At 39.5% G+C, this 21637-nt stretch overlaps 2 protein-coding genes across 3 annotated transcripts; one reads left to right on the top strand and one right to left on the bottom strand.

Moving 5' to 3' along the window:
* The first annotated feature begins 2801 nt into the window (after positions 1-2801).
* On the top strand, positions 2802-13988 carry LOC103708411 (homeobox-leucine zipper protein HOX9-like). 2 transcript variants are annotated; one of them, XM_008793319.4, is made up of 18 exons: positions 2802-4011; positions 4562-4721; positions 5005-5087; positions 5190-5280; positions 5492-5587; positions 5842-5955; positions 6084-6167; positions 6262-6417; positions 6498-6572; positions 7001-7107; positions 7221-7404; positions 7965-8153; positions 8442-8522; positions 9446-9580; positions 10135-10460; positions 10751-10856; positions 11903-12052; positions 13640-13988. In XM_008793319.4, the coding sequence occupies exons 1-18, from the start codon at positions 3782-3784 to the stop codon at positions 13784-13786; spliced, it is 2514 nt and encodes an 837-aa protein (XP_008791541.2). In that variant the 5' UTR covers positions 2802-3781; the 3' UTR covers positions 13787-13988. The 2 variants fall into 2 exon arrangements, with proteins under 2 accessions (XP_008791541.2, XP_017698637.2); XM_017843148.3 differs by having other exon boundaries at positions 3755-4030.
* Positions 13989-14908: 920 nt separating this feature from the next.
* Positions 14909-20892, bottom strand: LOC103708410 (double-stranded RNA-binding protein 6). The gene is made up of 3 exons (XM_008793318.4): positions 20259-20892; positions 17346-17565; positions 14909-16078 (listed from the first exon to the last, which is right to left on the bottom strand). Exons 1-3 carry the CDS (start codon positions 20502-20504, stop codon positions 15225-15227), a joined length of 1320 nt encoding a protein of 439 aa, XP_008791540.1. The 5' UTR covers positions 20505-20892; the 3' UTR covers positions 14909-15224.
* Between the last annotated feature and the right edge of the window lie 745 nt (positions 20893-21637).

The raw sequence follows: 21637 nt of genomic DNA, 5'->3' as shown, positions 1-21637 counted from the left end.
TCAGTGTGCCGGACAGAAGCCTTATGTTCGGCACTGTGCAGCCGAACAGAAGCCTTCTGTTCGGTAGAGCGTTGCCGAACAGAAGGCTTCTGTTCGGCACTATGCAGCCGAACAGAAGCCTTTGTTCGGCGATCCAGTGCCGAACGGAGCACGAACCGTGAAAAAAAAAACTTTCGAAACAAGGTGGAACACGTACCTTTGCGGCCGATTCTTCGTCCCAAATCACTAGTTGCTTGTCCATGCTTCGAATGGGGCTTAAATCTCCTTCAAAGATCGCCTAAACGATGTAAATGGATCGAGGGGTTTAAGGGGGGTTTGAGGGGTGGTTTTTTTTTTCTTTTCAAAACGAAACGGAGGAGGAGACGGAGGAGGAGGAAGGGGGGTGTACTGAGAAAATTTCAAGGGCAATATGGTAATTACACTAAAGGTTAGTTTGGGTATTTTTTTTTTGGTTTTTGGGGGTGTCCTGAGCAATCGGGGGGGTGTATTTAGAACTACCCCGTTTTCTCCGAAATGCTTCGGACGGCTCCCGTTAGGCCACTTCCATTAAATTCTTCCCTTCACACTTTTGGCCGCTCTACCTTTTTCCACGTGGCACGCCCTCCTCAACCTCGGCCTGGGCCCCAGGCCTCCACAGTTAGAGTGCGATAAATGCGAGACCCATCACCTGAGTTAGCCCAAATGGGCTTGGTTCTCGGAAAAAAAAAACACAACGAAAAAAAATAATAAAGGGATGGCTCTTATTTAGTTGAATTTTTTAAAAAAAGGACAAAAAAATTGTATATTTGTAAAAATATGATTTTCATATTTTATAAAAAAAATTATAGAAGAAACATAGAAAATAACTTTTCCGTAAGTCGAGAATCGAAATATTTTTATTTCTTCTCAAAAAGGTTCTTCTGCATTAAATCAAGAATTCTTATTTGATCCAAAACATTAAAAACCGAATTTTTATTAAGGGTATAATAGAAACTACACCTAACTTTTTCAGAAAATTGGATGATCAACCAAATATAAACCTCGTGTCACCTTCCTATGGTCAACTAAACATAGCAAAAGTACTTTCTTAGGCATCGTCTTTCCATAAATCTATTTTTTATTAATTATATTTCTAAAAAAAATACTTTCCGCAAACCAAACGAGCCCTTAGCTATGATTCCTCCTCCTTAGTTTTAGCTCGATACTTTTATCCGTCTCCGTGGACGTAACCTCCGCATGGCCATGGAAGACTTCCAGTTTCAGTACATGTTAATTAAAAATAAATTAAAATAAGGAAATATTATTTATCTATTAAATTATCCTAATTGCTATTTTTTGTTTATCTAAATAAAATTAGTATTTTCCATATTTAGATTTCCATATTAATTGATAGCCCTTTTCGAGTTAATGATAGTTAGTCATTGAGTTTTCACTGTTGCCTATTAAAAAATTTAATAACAATTGTTTTGAATTTCAAATATTTTCAAGCCAAGCAAATATGTATAGATAATTATTAGGACACGTTGTTGGGATATTGGATAGCCATCATGGGTAGAAAAGATGGATGAGATCATGTTTTCTTCCTTTCATTTTTTAAAGAGGAAATATGCACGATATTGAAATATGCACTAATTATAGATCAAAAACTGTATTGGCTTGATTTTATATTTCAAACAAATTTTATTTTTTTAAAAAATAAATAAAAATATTAATACTCCTTTCTAATCCATGCATTTTATTTTTCTTATCCCCAATTTATTTTGAATTTTTAGTAATTTTTAATATGCATTGCCCGTCTTTGATTGCAAAGTTGAATTCTTATTTACGTTATCTAGTATTCACTCATAGTATTACAACATTTTTTGTGTATAGATTTCACTATATTTAGAAATTATATAATTAGCAAACAAGGATCGATGTTTTAGCAAGATAGTGTTAAATATTCAATATGGCTCCAAAAAATCTATTTTTCTTCAAGCAAAAAATTTTCACAAATTAAAAAAATTTTCTAATCAATTTATGGATCATTTCGATTTCATTAGGAACGAGGATTCATGGGCACAATTAACTCCCCACAAGGTACTTATATGATTTTCTAAGATAAAAACAAGAATAAATAAGAATATAACTCCAAATGCAATATATAAAATTTTGGGGGACATATGAGTGAACAAGTATGAATAATTATCATATAACAACAAATTTGAAAGTTTGTTAAAATTTTAATCATGCTATAAATTTGAAAATATTTTTTATGAAAATCAACTAGAGGTTTGCCAGCTCGTTCGAAGGGAGGAGAAAAAATATATAACCAAATACAAAATTTTTATTGAGACAATGATATATCTTAAACATTTTTAGCATAAAATATAGAACATTTTAATATTTATTATTTTAATTTTTATTTATCATTCTTTTGTACTTAGCATTTAGAAATAACATATGTAAAATTTAACTTACTTTTTTTTAATTAAGATGAAGGCTACACCAAAATCTAAACAACAGTAACCAAGTTTTAAGCAATTTTATTAGTTATGCCATTTCCAATTTCTATACTAAAATATCAAGTAATAAAAAATATTGATCAAGAATGCTTATTTATTTTAAATTTGTTGTTTTTATATTTATCTGTATTTTGCAAACGAGAGACTATGAGGAACGGAGGAAGCCATTAAATCGGCCGTTGCTTAAAACTGCTGTAGGCTACTTTCTCCCTCTCGCAAACAACCCGCCCGTTACATCCCACTCGGAACTCAGAAGGGCATTCTCGTAATCTCGCTCTATAAATAAGCTTCCTCGATATGCTCGACTCCCCTGTCTCTCTCTATTACTCTCCTTTCCTCTTTCTATCTCTTACTGTTTGTGAGTCTCCAGGACGAGCTTCAGCTCTTCCTCTCCTTTATTACCTTGTCAGTTCTCCTTTCTCTCTCTCCCCGTCTGTCTCTTCCTCGCTTTCTTTCTCCTCTTCAATCCCTGATTGTTTTCTCTTCCCCTTCGTGTCTGCTCGTTCCGATTCGGTCTCCGGTGATGGCTAGGGTTTCGGCCGGCGTCGAACGCGAGCCTCGGCGAAGCCTCTGATGCGGGAGAGAAGGCTCTCTTTCCGCCAAGAGAGCAGCGTGTGCGACGTAGCGGTGATCTCGTCCTTCCCGTTCCGAGTTCCGAAGCAAGGTTCTTGGATGTTCTTCGGTGGTGATTTGTGGCGACTCAGAAGGGAGGAGGTTTGAATCGGCTGATGAAAACGGGTGGGGTTGCCTTCAGATCGAAGTAGATTAGGCTTTGACTGCTTGCGTGCGTGGTCCGAGCTAGTTCGCGAGGTCTCAAGGTGGCACTTTTCAAGTTGGGAGCGAGATTGGGTTGCATGCCTGTTTCTTGGATTCAGGGGTTCAAGTCCCACTGTATCGCGTGATCTTTGATCGTTCACGAAGTATCTGGAGGCTGGTTTGAAGCAAATCGGAGGCAGTTCTTGAAGGATTTGTAAATATTTGAGGGTTTTTTTTTAAGAATTTGGTTCAATTTTTCTTTGATTTTTTGGGGAAAAAAAAGCGGCGTTTTCTGTTAGGAAAAGTGCCCTTCCCTGGATTTTTAACTTATATAAGGATGCTTCCATAAGCCCTAAGTCCAGCAACCAAACGCCCGTAATAAGTTCTTGTTTTATCCTTACCCTTATCCTCATTCTCGCAATCACGGCAAGGTTTCCTAGAGAATTTGACTGATATTGGAAGGAAAAGAGGGATTTGAAGAAGGGGAATACCCGTCTCTGGTTCCTCTATTTGCTTTTGGTCTCGAGAGCCATCTTAAAGAGATGGCCACGACAATGGCGGTGAGAAGCGGCGGGGGTGGTGGTTTGGAGAAGGAGCCCATGGACACGGGGAAGTACGTGAGATACACGGCAGAGCAGGTGGAAGCGCTCGAGAGGGTCTACGGTGAGTGCCCGAAGCCGAGCTCGGTGCGCCGTCAGCAGCTGATCCGTGAGTGCCCGATCTTGGCCAACATTGAGCCGAAACAGATTAAGGTCTGGTTCCAGAACCGAAGGTAAGAGCTTGGTGGAATGGTAAGGAGGGTGGACGTGGTTAATCATATTGTCTCTAGATTCGTGAATCTTGGTAGTAGTTTCTTCAAACCGTCAAGGTTGGAGTGTTTGAATGATTTTATTTTTATGCTACTTTGCTTTCTAGTTTTTTTTATAAAAAAAATTCGTTTTTCAGTTCATTTCATAATGAAGCCATCCCAAATTTTTTTAACATAAGCTTGTGATGAAACTCGTAATAAAATCTTCGAAAAAGGAAAAGAAAAGCAGTAGGAGTGAGGGAGATAAGGTGTAAGCCAAATCCAGTTAATAGTTGCACTAATTTTGCGCTAGACATGACGCCCTTTACAAACTCTGGAATATTGATTAAATTATTTTCAACTGCACTGTCTTTTTCATTGCTCATTTGTCGCTCCTTAATCTCTTTGGGTTGTATGGATGGACCGCTTTGGAAGTTTGAAGTTTCGTCTTGCATTACATTTTCAATTTTGCAAACTTGCCCTGGCAACTTGGAGGTTTGGAATGATTAAGATTAGTGCCTTTCTCTTCTCCTAGGTGTCGTGAGAAGCAAAGAAAAGAGGCTTCTCGGCTTCAGGCTGTTAATAGAAAGTTGACTGCGATGAATAAGCTTTTGATGGAGGAAAATGAGCGCCTTCAGAAGCAGGTCACACAGCTGGTTCATGAGAATGCTTACATGCGACAACAGCTACAGAATGTAGGTTTCACACTTCTCTGTTTTATAGTTAGTTGCTTAATTCTATGTGGTATGAATGAAATTAGTGGCAAAGTATGACATAAAGCTTCACGTGCTCTTACAAGTTCATAAAAGGGCTTGAGGCGCCATTCCTGTATACAACTTGTTCATTTAGAATATTGTTGTTTCAGGTGTCAACCAAGCTGCTGCCAAGCATAGCTTCTTGGTTTTCTACTAAGAAATGCAATATTATGGAGTTTTTGATTTGATGAAATTTATTCTGTTTTTTCTTCATCTGTGATAGGCGTCACTGGCTAATGACACAAGCTGTGAATCAGTTGTGACCACTCCCCAAAATGCTCTAAGAGATGCAAGTAATCCTGCTGGGTATAATCTTCTTCCATTCCCCTTGTAGATGCAATGTATGCTTTTCAAGTCAAGTATGATTTCATTATTTTATGAACTCTTCACTTTTGTGCTATTTTGCAGACTCCTGTCCATTGCTGAGGAGACCTTGGCAGAGTTCCTTTCAAAGGCTACAGGGACTGCTGTCGATTGGGTCCAGATGCCTGGGATGAAGGTAATGTAGCAGTTAAGTGACATTTGGCAGCTACATGCCTGAGAGCATGACCCTACCGGTACGCTCTATACCGTCTGGTTTGGACCGGTAGGGTGTACTATGTCCGAGAGAATCCATTTAGTATTAAAGCATCTGTGAAATATTTTTCTTCTCAACTCGTGTATAAATCTGGTGGTCAATAATTTGTTCTCTTGGTGTATTTTGTGATTAGCCTGGTCCGGATTCGATTGGGATTGTTGCTATTTCACATTGTACCAATGGGGTGGCAGCACGAGTGTGTGGTCTAGTGAGTTTAGAGCCTACAAAGGTTAGGTTATCCTTTCTGAACTTTTAAAATCTTTTATTTCTGTGAGAAATTGACAAGAATCAAAAAATACATTTATCTCATTTTGATGGATTTGATAATTTTCTTGGATGAAAAGCCAGTATTGATTTAGAAACAAAAGATTTAGAAGGCCAAAAGAACAAGTGACCTAAAAGAAAAAATTAATATGTTTAACTGTATAAATAATACCATCGTTAATTTTTTTCTCTCACAACTGTTGAACTTATCATTGGCAGATTGCAGAGATCCTCAAAGATCGTCCATCATGGTTCCGTGATTGTCGGAGCCTTGAAGTCTTCACTATGTTTCCTGCTGGAAATGGAGGTACAATTGAACTTGTGTACATGCAGGTCAGAAACTGAAAATACTTTCTTTTATGGTCTGGACTACAGTTAATCTTCCTTGAGTTTGTTACTTTTTTTTCTCTCACTTCTGTTTTTTTTTTCCATTTGATCTCTTTGGTTTTGGTTTTGTTCAGACTTATGCTCCAACTACATTAGCTCCTGCACGTGACTTTTGGACTCTTAGGTACACCATAGGTTTAGAAGATGGTAGTCTTGTGGTATGTTCTGTAGCCTGTCATCAGGCCTGATGATCCAGTCTAATACTTATGGCGCTTATAAAGACTTATGTTTGCTAATGATGTTATATCTCAGGTTTGTGAGAGATCTTTGAGTGGTTCTGGTGGTGGCCCTCATGCGACTGCTGCTCACCAATTCGTAAGAGCTGAGATGCTTCCCAGTGGATATTTGATTCGGCCATGCGATGGCGGGGGCTCAATTGTCCACATAGTGGACCATTTGGATTTGGAGGTATAGTTACATGTCATTTGCTTTTCCAATAAAAAGAAGAAAGAAAAGAAAATATCCTTGACTCTGTGTTCCTTCATCAGGCATGGAACGTTCCAGAAGTACTGCGACCACTTTATGAGTCATCCAGGATAGTGGCTCAGAAGATGACTACTGCGGTAGGTAATCAGATTTTTATGTTATGCAGCGCCCTGGCTATTTAATAGTTTGCCCCTCGTTTTTTGTTGTTCTTTAAGAATTGGAAGATGCAGTACCAACTAAATTGATTTCTGTCACAAAACTATTCATCTCTGCGGGCTCGCAGTTCTTAAATTTATGCTAATAGTCTTATTCCTTACGTTGATTTGGTCTCTGGTTTGGCAGTTGGGAAAGTAAAGGGAAAAGAAATGAGAAAACTGGGTTTGATTAGGTGTACATAGATTAACAGTTAAGCTGAGTGCTATTACTTCCCATCATATTTCAGCATCCAAGTAGAGCCTTAGTAACATTGAGATGTCATTTAAACACCTTAATGATTTGGCCCATCCTCAGTTCTAAGTTAGCTGTTTCTCTACTGAAAACGAATTGGTTGTCTTGTTGTTTGAAGGCACTGCGTCATGTAAGACAAATAGCACAGGAAATGAATGGCGAAGTGGTCTATACTTTGGGTAGACAGCCTGCTGTTCTGCGAACTTTTAGCCAAAGATTAAGCAGGTGAATTATCCTGTAATAAATTATGCCAGTATATAATTTAATATCATGAACTTCATCGTACTCTCATCCCTTATATATCTCAGACTCCCCCTTTTTCTTTCATTTTCTTCCAGAGGCTTTAATGATGCTATCAATGGTTTTGTTGATGATGGCTGGTCACTTATGGGTGGTGATGGTGTGGAGGATGTAGTAGTTGCTACTAACACATCAAAGAAAATCAGTGCTCAGGCCAATTCTGCTAATGCTTTTTCAGTGTCTGGAGGTGTCATCTGTGCTAAGGCATCAATGCTACTGCAAGTAAGCTCTAAAGTTAAATGTTGCAACTCTCACCTTTCATTTTTCTTTGGGTGATTGCTCTATTTCTAATTTGTTTCTTGGGGATGCTTTTTGATATCTGAGCAGCATTTTCATATTTTATTATATAGTCATCAAAATGTAAGTTTAAGGCTATGCTTCCCCCCAACCTTCCCCCTGAAAACCAAAGTATCTAAGTGTTAAAAGTAGAAACTTCTATTAGCTATTTGGTCTACAGGATCAAGTACTTGTCTGAAAAGGAACTATAGATTCAGACACTACAAAAACCTATTTTGAAAATCTGTTTATTAGTTCAGAAAATAGTTTAGCTGGGTGATTAATTTAAACCTATTTTTGAGATCTTATTGGCATTCATTTGCTTCCAAATGATTCCAGTTTAATGATCACCTAATTGGTTACCTATAAATGAATTTGGCAAGGTAAACTTGGCCTGCTAATCAATATTGGAGGTTCTAAAAATTAGTAACAGCAGCACATATTGGAATTTCTGTCGTTTTTTAACTAGATGTTACAAAAGCTAATATATTTTCTGGTCATTCTAGAATGTCCCTCCAGCTTTGCTGGTTCGGTTTCTGAGGGAGCACCGTTCCGAATGGGCTGATTACAATATAGATGCATATTCTGCAGCATCATTGAAAACTGGCTCATGTTCCTTTCCTGGATTGAGGCCTCTTAGATTTTCTGGGAGCCAAATTATCATGCCTCTGGCTCACACAGTGGAGAATGAGGAGGTATGTCTTCTATCAGCATACCATGGAAAGAACTAAGCATTTATGATCAAATAATATGTGATAATGGATTGTTTACATGTATTTATTGCATTGAGAGTTTGCTTGATTTTCTTTATCATAGCTGTAAAAATTCTTTTTCCTTATTTTGTCCATGTGTTTGGGACATCTTTAATATATGCTGAGTGGTATAAAGATTTGCATGACTGTCAAACCTATAACCTTGGCCATCTAGAAGGTTTATCTTTAACTTTGGCACGATCATTTCTCTAAGTCGAATAATACATGCAGTTTCTTGAAGTAGTTCGTCTTGAAGGCCAGGCTGTTGCTCAAGATGAGGCTATTTTATCCAGGGATGTTCATCTCCTACAGGTACCTTTTTTTTATTGATCTAAACATTCTAAGATATTCTTCTTCCCTATTAATATCTACACATTTAAATAGGATAAAATTCAACGGTATTATTTGTTGGTGAATATAAATTATAAGTGGAGTTTTTGGATTATTTGGTTAAGGTATGACCAAAAAAAATACAACTGCACATCAGTCCTGAAGGTTATGACTTCAGCATGTCATATAAAGGGTTATTACTTGCTATTCGTTTTTGGTTGGGTCAAAGCATTGCTAGTATGTAAGTAAAAAAATCTGATAAAATTTTGGCAGAGTTACAATCTATTTCACAAGATCGGCTTCCTTTTTTTTTTCTGTGTTCTTCTGTCTTTTAATTTTGGCATGTTTCTGTAGCTTTTCTCCATCAAAATTATCATTGTTCCGTATTGTTCTATAGCTTTTTATGAATTTATTGTCCTGGACAACCGATGCATGGAAACATCACTGATCCTGCCGAATTCATGCCTGTCAGCTTGTCCCTCTCTTTGTGAACCAATTTTATGATGATAATACTTAAATATTGGGAACAAGAAATAACAATGCAACTTTGTTAAACCCACTTACCAAAACATATTGTAACGCCTTAAAGCTGAACCAGAAGTGTTGAAGCATATTATATTAAAACTAATTTAGTTACCTAATCATGCACTGACCATTTTAAAAGCAGAACATCCTAAACACTACAGGGGTTTATAGTGGTTTATAACTTCTCCAGATTGTAAGCTATTACGTCTATTTTTTATTGGTTGCACCGCTATGAAATGATGTATCCGCTCCTGATCTATTGCTGTTAGAATCAATCTTTAAAGCTGTATTGGCATGATAATTATTTAACCTGTGGAAGTTTTACTAGCTTAATATCCAGACTGACAATTTAATAATTCTTTGGTTGTTTGTATTTGCAGCTTTGTAGTGGAATCGATGAAAATGCTGTGGGAGCTTGCTTTCAACTTGTTTTTGCACTGATTGATGAACTTTTCCCAGATGATGCTCCACTTTTACCTTCTGGTTTCCGTGTGATACCATTGGATACGAAATCAGTTGAGCATACATATCAGATTTGTACTCCTTTTCTCATTTACTTGTCCATTCATCTATTGCTGAGAGTGTGTACTGATTACAGATTTACGACAACCATGAAGCCTTACCCCAAATATTTAAGATAAATGTATTTCCAATCAGTTCACCAGCTTCTAGCCTTTATGCCATGCTAATGGATGTGCAAATCAAGCCTGACCTGCAAGAGGCCTGCAGTTTAACCTGCAAGCTGTGGGCCAGTTGTGGGCCTTCAATGAAATGCCCTGGCCCGTCCTGCATCTGAACCTGCAGTACACCAAATGGGCCCTAAGTAGCTGAAATTGTCTTTCATAACTTTGGAGCTAAAGTGCATGACTAGCCTGAATCAAATCATAGCTTGAACATAGCTACTCAATTTTCAGCTTTTTATCCTAGATTCTTTCTTTGTAGTGTCCTCTTAATTTGTTTGTGTTTGCAAGAGTAATTCTACAGTTCATATACTGTGGCACTTAGGATCTGAAGAAAACTGGTTCAACATTTTCTCCACACCGACATCATATATTCCCTGTAAATGCAGGAAGGTTTGTCTTCTAGTCGTACATTAGATCTAGCATCTAGCCTTGAAGTAGGCTCTGCCACAAATCGCTGTGCTGGTGACACGCCCACAATTGATCACAACTTGCGATCAGTGTTGACAATTGCCTTTCAATTTCCCTATGAAGTGAACCTTCAAGACAGTGTTGCTGCAATGGCCAGGCAGTATGTTCGAAGCATTGTCTCATCAGTACAAAGCGTCTCCTTGGCATTATCTCCTTCCCGACCTGGTTTGCATGTGGGGCAGAGGCTACTACCAGGTTCTCCAGAAGCTGTCACCGTTGCTCGGTGGATTTGTCAGAGCTACAGGCAAGTTCATCTGACTCTCCTTTAATTATCCTTTTACTCAAAAAGAAAAGAGACTCTTTTAATTTAGATCATGAATGATTTGTAGATTTCATGATTTGGAATTTTCTCATCCATGTTCTACAATATGTATGGGAGCACCATGTTGATATAAAAGACTCTATGTGCCACTCTATAACATATTGTAAGACATTAAGAACAACAAAGAGATGCCATGCCAGTCTCTTGCATCTTACAGTGGAATTTATTCTGCGATCTTATTGACTAGTTAAATTTATCTTCAATGTTTGTAGTTACTACTTGGGGATGGAGTTGCTGAGGTATGATGGTGAAACTGGAGAATCCTTGCTGAAAATGCTGTGGCATCATCAAGATGCCATTTTGTGCTGCTCTTTCAAGGTATGGTGAGGAGTGAAATTCCTTAGTGTGGCAAAAAATAAAATGCTTAGGTTTATTGTGCCGATATTTTGTTTATCCTATGATTCTGTTGAAGACATTAACTGCTGACATGCGGCTAGAAATCAGGGGGCTATTTGGGTCTGTTATGCTACACATGGATGGCATGTTGAGGCTTCGGTTTTAATTCTGGAATGATAATACTGCAGTTCTAGGTATGGTCAATAATAGGAAAACAGAATGCTGCAGATTGGAGATTCCATATGTCTTCATTGGATTAGGATACCAAAGAGTCCCTTTCTTAAATTGATCACCGTATATGATTTTGAGTCCTTGTTTTTTCTGTAGTTAGTTGGAGTAACTGCTGTTTTGTACTTCATTTATTAACTAATTTTTTAATCCTGTATTTATTTTTTGGGGGGTCTTGGGCTATGCCTACTTCTTTCCCTCAGAAGGAAAAAATAAAAAGAAGATAATACATGCAAGGTTAATATTGGACATTCCACTCTGAGTGAAGTACTGAAAGCACTCTTCATAGCCAGTGAGGCCAATTTATGATTGGATTTTGGCATGTTATATTTGTAGCACAAGAGGGAATTTTCTGGCATATTATGAGGATAACATTGGGTATCCAATCTCATAGATGAAAATTTGTAAATCTGGGCATCAAGGCTATGGGCTTATAGTTTGTGCAAGAACTGCCAAACATATTCTCGGATAAGCTACAGACTACCATCGTCTATATACAAAGTGCATTTTTGGATATGATGTTCTAGCATTCTGTTCAAGGTTAGCATGTCAGGGCATCCAAACACCCTCCAGGAAGTAAATGTTGTATAGGTTGTTCTATTATATTTTTCATAGTGAGTAATCAACAATTTTGATAAATGATCTGTTTAATTGGTGTGCAACATGATCTTGGTATAACACACCAGAGCAGAGCCAAAGGGAGCTAGCATATTTCTGCCTTGGATGGTTTCTTAACAGATTGTAAACACTGCTTTCCTGGACATGTTTTGAGATTCTGAATTGATGACTTTATTTTACAGATGCAACCAATTTTCACCTTTGCGAACCAGGCAGGGCTTGATATGTTAGAAACAACACTGGTTGCCCTGCAAGACATCAGTCTCGATAAGATTTTTGATGAATCTGGGCGGAAAGCTCTATGCTCCGAGTTTGCAAAGTTGATGGAACAGGTATGCATGTCTTCAACTTGTCATTCTCATGCACTATCTGCCTATCAGTGATCACTCTAAACTGGTTCCACTGGGGTTCAATTTAAGTAGTGAGCAGGTCTTTAAGGCTCATTCTTTTTCCAATTTCATTAATAAGTTTTGATATAGGATCCTATGTATTCGTGGAAAAACCAGTATATCTCACATGCATGTTAATATTTCACACCTTAGTTGGAAGTTATGTGATGTCTATATTCACAAAAGGGGAAAAATGGAGACGTAGCCCAGTAGAGTTTTAGGTTTCCCTCAGTAATTCTTTGAAATTTAAAATTGCAAGTTCCAAGATATGATCCAGAAATGAAAAGCTGTGTCGTGAGAGGTGGTCAGGATGAGGAATCAAATGCCAAAAAAGGACTCAATGGAGCTGTCTTAGAAGATTCAAAAATGTCAGGTCTGTTGATACAGTCGAGTTTTAAGGTCATGATCATTGGTAAGATTAGAGTATAAGAAGGATTTAGTGGGCTGTTGTGGTCCTAATAATGTGATGGAGGAAGCAGTTTGGGGGTGAGAATGATGCTAGTGGCCTGTCTGTTGTAACAGGTCAGAAGAGGAGCTATGAGTGGAGAGTTTTAGTGATGTGATCTCAATATGCAGTGGAACGTAATGAGTGGAGAGTTCTGATATTCACTGTTGTGTTCAAAGATGGAAAATGAAAATTTACTGTGATACACTTGGAAGACAAACAGAAAATGTTATGAGAGGGACTCATCATTATGAGTTTAGTTTAATACTCCTGCTAGAATCCGTTTGACAAGGGCTGAGTACTTAAGCTGTGACAGCTTTGGCGGCATTTTTCTTTTGTATGAGAGTTGAGGATGCCAACTGGTATGGCAGGAAAATTGGAAATGGACTGATGTTTGTTAGCCTGCAGGTTGAGAGGTCTTTTATGGGGTCTTCGTGACTCTAGAGTTGCTGTCTATAGCCGAGGCAGTCCTGATGGGCAGGCTTGGCTGTTGATAGTTTGACGTGTTCGTAGGTGGTGGTATTATGGAGGCAATATGAATGCCATTGGTCCCATTATGGTATATCTGATCATTGGTTGTGATCAAGTTGTTCAGTTTTGTCGAGCAATTTTAAGATGACTAGAGTTGAATGTACCAGGATGTGGCATGATTGCCAGATCCAAATGCTTTTAGCTTTTGCTTGGAGAGATTGGTACCCAGCGGGACTATTTTTTTTTTTACCTGAAACCTTTTCTTTTTCTCTCTCTATCTCTCTCTCGCTCTCTCTCTTTTTGAGATTTAGGATGGGCTAATCCCCACCTTTTAACCTTATATCCGATATTGAGGGCTGATTCTTAGTGGATTCAAATCCCTCTCCCTTGCCCAAGGTTGAGACCACCCAAGCTTGTTGGTATTTCCGCCAGTCAAATCCCTGAACGATTATATTGCCACTTTCTTGCTTCGCCAGTCTCTGGTTAATGTTTTAAATCATTTTCTATCATATCATCTCCTTATTCTGAGTGGCCAATAAAGTCCTTATGTGAGGGGTTCCATCTGTAAAAATGCCAGCCTCACTTTTTTGAAAAGAAATAATATAATATTTCAGGGTTATGCTTACCTACCGGCTGGTGTTTGCTTGTCTGGGATGGGCCGCCATGTTTCCTATGAGCAAGCTATTGCCTGGAAAGTCCCTGGTGAAGACAGCAACGTCCACTGTCTGGCTTTCTGTTTTATGAACTGGTCTTTTATTTAAGCAATGTTATCTATTCTGCGTTTGGAGCGGCAGATCCAGTTTTGTAAGTATAAAGATCCATGTTAATGCTATTTTTATTTAAATTAGAACAGGTTCTTTTGCCTGAGCCATTTTGCGGATGGGCTCTGTACTGAAGGATGAGTAATGGAAATGTCTTGCTTGTCATTGAATAAAATGAAAGCAGTGATGCTCTATTAGATCCAGAATGTGCTCAATTTTTGAGTAATCCGGCTGTCCTGTTCTCATTATGTTCAGGACCTTTGGCCGTCCGTATGATGGGCACACTTGCTGTTAACACGAGGGAACTTCTCATTCTTCTCATGAAGTATGTGATTCGGTCGTCATATCTTAAAGAGAGTTGAGTAGTCTTGGTGTATTCCCCCTCCGTTGATGTGAAATTGTTCGTACGGTTTTAAATGTATCAAGTGCTGTTGGTGCTGTTCAACAGTCCTATTATTCGTACGAACCGGAAAAACTAGTGGATATGACCTTCCTATTATTGCCAGTTTCTCGATATTAGTGTGGTTGCCATATCTAGGAACGAAAAGCAACGCTTTCAACTGCAGCAATCATCTGCGCTTATCAGAGTCACTGTGGAAAGCAGGACTCGGATCTGGACTCTTGTGCTCGATAAATGGCTTCAGTTTTTGACTTTTTCTAAGCCTAATTATTTTTAGACCATTAAACTACACCACTTAATCAATTCTAACTTACTAATTTTGTGCCTTTCTTACTTTCCAGCTATGAATTGAATATCGTGTAAGCCTCGGGATTTGTCTTCATGCTCGTGAACGCACGGGGAGCCCACGAGCCCATATGTAGTAACTAAAAGGCCCTCCTATCCAAGAAAAAGGAAAGTCTAACAAAATAACTTTACGTAACAGCAAGCATATAAAATATGAATTTGCTTGATTTTTTTACTGCTAACGTACGTCTATGTACATAAATATATCTGCCTGCCCGGAACCCACCTAGGCCCCAAGGCAGGAGGCCGACCCGGTGCTCGTGGAGCTGGGGACTTGCCATTCAGGGGTTGAAACGGGAGCGCTGCTTTTTCGCGACGAGATGGAGGCTCAGCTCTCGGAATAAAATGATAAAGAGAAAGGTCACAAAGAGTTATACTGATTTCAACTGCTAGCTGTTTATTGAGATGAAGCAACTATACAGGATGTTCCCATAGTAGCGAAGAGCAAACTTAACTCGTCATTTGCTAAAATTGACGGCTTTGAAGCTTGAAATCTAAAAACTGATGCGACCTTCAAATAAGCTGAACGGCCGACTGCTGAAATTTTGCTTCTATAAAGCTAAGATTCTATTACAATGTAGCCTTTTCAAAATCCTACCAGCATCACAGGAAAACAAAATTAAACAAGATGCAAGACAGAACCAAATGCATGACAGAGATCCAACTTTCTCAGGACTCAGCGTTTCAGCACCGTCAGATCTCGAGCTGCTTCAAGCGCTCTATCACGGTAGACTCTTCCAGATCCTTCGCAGCACCACCATCAACATTTTCCTCTTTCTCCACTGGAGGTTTAGCTGGAGGGGAGGCTGCCATAACTGGTGGTGGTTCCTTTGCCTGAACTGTGATAACCGGAGTACTAGCTGGAGCCGGAGGTTGCTTTACCTGAACTGAGATCGCTGGAGTATTAGCTGGGGCTGGGGGTTCCTTTACCTGAACTGGGACCGCTGGAGTTTTAGCTGGGGCTGGGGGTGGAGCAGCAAAGGCTGGCACGGCCGGTCTGACACGAACAGGTGAAGCCATACGAATCGGTGGGCCCATAAGTGGAGGAAGCTGATGCCGATGATCTGCTCGTGGTGGGTGTGCTGGTGGTGGTGGAAGGGGCGGAGCTGAAAAGACCGGCACCGCCGTCCTTATTGTTACCGGAGGCGCCATGCCATGGCAAGGCATTCTATAGTGCCGAACTGGTACATATGGAGCTGCTCCAGCTGCAGGGAACTTCTGAGGCCGGGTGCTGCGGTTTTCTGGTTGCAGGAAGGGAGATGGAGGACCACCATCAGTCGTTGCTGGGGAGGTTGGGCGGATTCTTGGAGAAGATTTCGGTCGGATCAGAGGTAAGATCTTCGACCCGGTGGATGGAGAAGGCTGAAATGATGGCTTTCTATCTGGCTGTATAGGAAACTTCTTTGGGAATGGTGTCGCATTGGGGTTGTTGGCCATTGCCATCTTTTCCTTCAGGCGATAGTTCAAGAGAGCCCGGGCAATTATGATCTGCTCCTGCTCGTCGTTGTTCTCAGGTTCGCTTGATGAGCTTGCTGATTGCTTTGCCACTAGCATACCAGAAGATGATATTATAAGCACTGAACAGAATCTAACTTCAGAACAAGTTACAGATACAAGTGCTCTAGCTACAGAAGTACATTATCGACACATTTCCTAGGGAACATTCCCCAATATGCTTTCTGAAGCCAATTTATGATGGCAAAGGGCGACTAGGTGACTAAATATTTCCCTCTATCACCAAAATGGACGAGAAATCTTATATCATACTTCAATAAGATGATGTGACTGTTGACCTTAATTACATCAACGAGTTTTTAAACCATGGGCATGCCACTGAAACCAATATATAATATATTCTAGCAACAAAAGACTTACCATTTCAAAATCAAAAATCATGGCTAAAAGGATCACTATTCAAAAAGGATTATATCATGGTTCTACAGTAAGTGCACCCCTCAGGCACCAAATTGGACACCTAAAACCTGTGAAAAAATTTGCACCAAGGCTTCAGGAAAAAAAAAATCCTATTTCAATTTAGTTCAGGGCCTTCATTCTCCCCCAAAAAAAAAGACAAAAAAAAAAAGTTCTGTATGTGTATATGTCCAAGTACTAGAAAATTTTGTTTAACTAGCAAATGCTGATTATTATTCAAATACATATAATGGACATATACACACATATAAAGATAATATATATCTATTTATGTATGTATGTATATGTACACAAACACCTATGTAAGCACATATGCACGTTTATATATACATATATTTCCCTTCAGGATAGAAGCTGATTCCAGTTGGCCATCAAGTTCTTCCCACATTCGTCCATCATGTTTACCTATGTATTTCCTAGTTTGGTGTAACTTTCAGTTTTCTGAATGCACTCTACACGAGAAACTAGCTTATCTACAGCTATGCTTGTGCATGCTTTCAGGACATATCCATAGACAAGAAACCTTAGAGAATCTTAACATCTGATACTTTCTTTGATGACCGTTTGATGTTTAGCCCATACAGAGTAAGCATTCTGCATTTAGTCCCTGTGCGCTGCTAGGCCAGTGCTCTGAAAACAAGTAGACCTGTTTCTGTACACAGTTATATCTGGTTTTTTACACAGCCGTGCTTAAGTATGTGGCAATCTAGGGACTAAACATAAAACGATCATCAGAATCAGTAGGAAAAAAGTTTTCAAACAGGGATAAACATAACATGGTGGTCAGTTAAAGCAGTGAACCTCAATTACTGCTACATATTAGCTTGTAATATAAGAGATAATATGTAAAAGCTAGTATAACTGTATAAGCATGAGACTCACATTGTTTTAGTGAAGACCATGCTGCCATAGCAGCATTCTTCTCTGCCTGCTTCTTGTTCTTAGCTGGCTCCCCTGTGAATATGATCCCAGCAAGCTCCACTGTGCACGTGAAGACAGGTAGGTGTCCAAGGCCGGAGCGCACGGTTGTGTATGATGGCAGTGGAGCTCCAACTCTTTGAGCAATTTCCTGTAGAAGGTTCTTGTAAACCCCCGTCTCATCCTGCTCAAGAGAGGCATCAAAGTGAAGCTATCCAGGCTAAGAACTTAAGCATTAAGAGTTGATAACAGTGTACTAATGTAAGCAACTTTCTGCAATGCAAACCCAACACAAAACCCATGTACAGTAGAAATATGGAGACACTCTAGACATGGTTTGCAAAAAGACTTCTTCAGAATTCAGCTATAGCATATTGGAACGGATCATGTTATGCACATTTTTTGGTCAATCGGGTAACCATTATAAGATATTATAAAGAAATATATTTCTCCTTTTATGTATATGAAAACTTGAAAAGGTAAAAAGATGCATATGCACATAGAGCTTAGGACCTTAAAAGCCAAAAAGAATAACTCTTGATGCAAGTTCATTCCGTGGATCAGTGATGAATATGCATGGTTGGCTGATGACTAATGATGTTTCAGAATAGCCAGTGCTAATTTTGCATTTCCTTGCAAAAAGTAGCATCCAATTGCCCTTAATAGAGTTTTGCTTGTTGGGTCAAACATCAACTGATCAAAGAGCTGGACAAACTCAGGTCATCAAGTAGCATGTGACATAACCTTGTAATCTATCTTCATTTTTATACTGGGCCAGAAGCTAGCACATCCACTTAGACAGAATAAAACAATTATTTCCATTACAGGTTCACCAAAACACAAACAGTTTGAAACAAAGACCATATAGTTGCCTTAACAAAGATCATGTAGTCTTACTCATCTACACGCTATTTGTGTGCTAGAATAACGAGAGAAGTAAGATTGTTCTATCAATCCCCTTAAAGAGGAACTATATGTAATGTGTATGGTGCACCCATCCTATGTTGGGTCCTGAGTGATGGGTCGTGCTTAGGAGCAAGAAGCCACTCCTAGTAATTCAGCTGGACGACAGAACCCATGGTGCAACTAGTTCAAAAGGGCGTTGCAGGAAGGAGTCGAACCACCATTATGCAGTGATCCTTGCTTCTAAGGTCATCACTTTCTACTCTCAACATCTGGTATGGGCCCCAATTACAAATCAATTGCTTATCATCCATACGCCCCTGCTTCCAACTAGTGTTTGTTTAATCATCCTGACTGATAAATTCTGAATGAGAGGGACAAAGCCAACCAACCTGACGATGGATTTTCAAATTTGCTGATAAATAAACAATAACGAATAAATCAGCAACAATGAAGCTGATCTACAAAAATACAAAAGTCTAATTCACCCATAAAATAAAAATGTTTCTGGAGACAATCTGCCACTAAGTAGTCGTTGGGCGGCTTGGGCCGCACTACCGTGACTCAATAGTGCGGTTAGGTGTGTCTCCCAAATTTCAAAGTCACCCGCTCCGTGCTCCCACCATCTTCATCGACAGGTCAGCCCCCAACCGAGTCAAAATATTCATGGATTTGACTGGATTTTTTTTTTTTAATGTCAGTTGTCCTACTACTGAGGTCACGCATTAAGCTGATCAGCTCATGCAGAACACCGGAACGTGCTTGGACTGCGAACAAAAAGTTAGGCGATGCCCCCAAAGACGTTCGCCAATAAATTAAACTCCAAAGTACTTAATTATTCGTTTATTACATAGATTAGGAGATGGATTGCGATTTATAAATAATTTAACTAGAAGCTATTATGGGGGTCGACGACCATGCAATGTAATCATAGCACGACTCCCCCAGGCCCCAAAGGCCTGGCGGGCTCCGTCCTTCGTGACGAAAATGCCCTCCTTGTTGCATTAATCACGAAAATGCCACGCACTTTCCTCTAAAATTTGGTGCCGTTAAAATAAAAAAGAAGAAACTCTCTCTTTCTTAACTAATTCGTGGCTTCAGTGGATAACGACGCTCACGGACCTTAACGACGCGCAAGCGCTACCCTAACGGAAAACCACGCGCGCGAGAGAGAACGAGGAACACAAAACGACGGCTCCGACAGATAAATAAAAATCGAGAGGGACAAAACAAAAAAAAAAGGAAATTCGGAAAAACAAAAAAAGGCAAGGAAACCTTCGAAAATTTAAAAACCAACCTCTTTCTCCGTCGCCGTTCGGCAGACGTTACCCCTCACTAAAAGAACGAGTCAACTCGTGATTCGCGAAGCCCTTTTTCTTCGAGCAATTTATTTGCTTTAGAAAAAGTACCGTTCTTTTGCTAAACAGAAGGGAGGGAAAAGAAATGACGAAGTAAGCGACACAGGAGTCCTTCATTCCATCTCAGTTCATATCACATGAAAAAAAAAAAGTTTAAGCAAAAACAAGAATTTCCGTAAAAGCTAAAACTTTCTACTGGAAGAGGGAAAGAATTGGGGAAAGAAATTTCTCAACAGAAGCGGCTGGCTAAACTTTACCAACCAACAAAAAAAAAACCCGGCTGATTGGGATTCTAAGAGAAGAAAGGACGCGTCAGTTGTTCAACCCATATCTATTTTTATGACATAAAATTGGGGAAGAAAATCTCTTCTTCAACTTGACTTAAAGAGTTATTACAAAGAATCGGGAGGAAAAAAGGAAAAATATTTTTTCCCCCAAATATTATATGTTTATTTCTGAATGCATTGCTCGTTTTCTACAACTTTTGTGTCACGCGGAGCCGATTCCAATCCTAGGAGGGGAAAGAAAAAAGAAGAAAAAAAAAAGCGATCTTTCCGTTTCCTTTTTTACTTAGAAATGAAGAGAACCTAGATTTTGATGTTGACGAGGAACATACCAGGATCCGGGCGGCGAGGGAGTGGGAGGGGCCCCGGTTGGCGAGGGCGTGGAGGGCGACCTCGGCCGCGGAGTGCTCCGCCTGCCTCAACGTCGTGCAGAAGCTCGGGCTCTCAAAGACCTCGCCGTTAAAGTTGACGGTGGCCTTGAACCTCGGAGCATGGTCCGGCCCCTCCCTTATGCAAGTGTACGACGGCAGATTGAAGCAGCTCCGCTGCGCCAGCTCCTGCAACTGATTCTTATACATCTTTATCCCGATCGATCAATCGATCAATCCCCTGGCCTGGAATAACCAAAATTTTCCTTCCGATCGCCGGGCACGGTCGCGATCGGCCCTCTCCACCCGCCGCCGCGCAGGAGAGCTCGATTTCCCGCGAGGGTTGGGGCGGGCCGCCACGGACGGTCCAGATCGGAGCGCCCGCCGCAGCCGGAGAAAATGTCTGCTTTTCTCGGAGATCGCTCCGCGATTGGCGGTGGATTCGTCGGGATACCGCCGGAATCTGAGCCTCGGATGCGAGGTTTAGCTAGGGTTTTCCTTCATCTCCCCCTTTTCTCTCTCTAGTTGGGTACTCATCGGAGGAAAAAGAGAGATCTGGAAAGCGGGGAAGAGTGGGAAAAACCGGAGGAAAGCCCACTTTTTTATATTCTTTTTTTTATATATATATATTCTTTTATTCATTGCCTTTTAAGTTGGCCTGTTTAAGTTTTCTTTACACAAATGAACAAAAATGAGACACATGATATTTTTACTCCCATATATTCTAACCCGCTACAAATACAATGGTGCGTGTAACTTTGTAATATCACTTAAAAGAGTGAGATAAAAACTAAGCCCTTTTACCCTGTTAAGCCGTCAGTTACGCTCGCGAAGCTCGCTCAGCGCCAAGCCTCCACATGGTAAATCACCTGACGGTCGTGTATCGCACCAAGCCATGGCTGCCACTAAAGACGGAGTAACGAAGCAAGCAGCGGAGCCGTAAATGATAGTAATTATTTACCTCATTATTGGTTATCAATTTAATCATACATTAAACTTGTACACATTAAAATTTTATGTTAGTTTTTGATTTTCTATTTTTGTGCTTCATTATTGGATGTTATTTGTGAGTATACAAAATTTTGTTTTGAGACGAATCAACAAAGCAAGTTTAAATATGCACAAAAAATAGTACTAGTTATATATAAAACACAAGTATGACTATGTAGAAGAACTTAATGTAAAATGTTAATTGTATCCAAACTAATACAAAATAGCAGATTAACAAATAATTAGATATTAAGTATCTTTTACATGAGTAATTATTATATTTTTATTACTTATTTTGAATTGACATCTTTGAAAAACACGGATTAAAGGCTCACTTGTATTGAATGATTCTT

This window comes from Phoenix dactylifera, chromosome 2 (assembly GCF_009389715.1).
Source record: "Phoenix dactylifera cultivar Barhee BC4 chromosome 2, palm_55x_up_171113_PBpolish2nd_filt_p, whole genome shotgun sequence".
Lineage (NCBI taxonomy): Eukaryota > Viridiplantae > Streptophyta > Magnoliopsida > Arecales > Arecaceae > Phoenix > Phoenix dactylifera.
This window is presented reverse-complemented; position numbering and strand designations above follow the sequence as displayed.

Coding starts and splice junctions, on each gene's coding strand:
- LOC103708411 (XM_008793319.4), top strand. CDS start 3,782: ATGGCCACGACAATGGCGGTGAGAAGCGGCGGGGGTGGTGGTTTGGAG. Junction 6,573..7,000: donor CTCAGAAGATGACTACTGCG/GTAGGTAATCAG, acceptor TGTTGTTTGAAG/GCACTGCGTCATGTAAGACA. Junction 8,154..8,441: donor ACACAGTGGAGAATGAGGAG/GTATGTCTTCTA, acceptor TAATACATGCAG/TTTCTTGAAGTAGTTCGTCT.
- LOC103708410 (XM_008793318.4), bottom strand. CDS start 20,504: ATGTATAAGAATCAGTTGCAGGAGCTGGCGCAGCGGAGCTGCTTCAAT. Junction 17,566..20,258: donor CCCTCGCCGCCCGGATCCTG/GTATGTTCCTCG, acceptor TCTCTTGAGCAG/GATGAGACGGGGGTTTACAA. Junction 16,079..17,345: donor ATGGTCTTCACTAAAACAAT/GTGAGTCTCATG, acceptor CTGGTATGCTAG/TGGCAAAGCAATCAGCAAGC.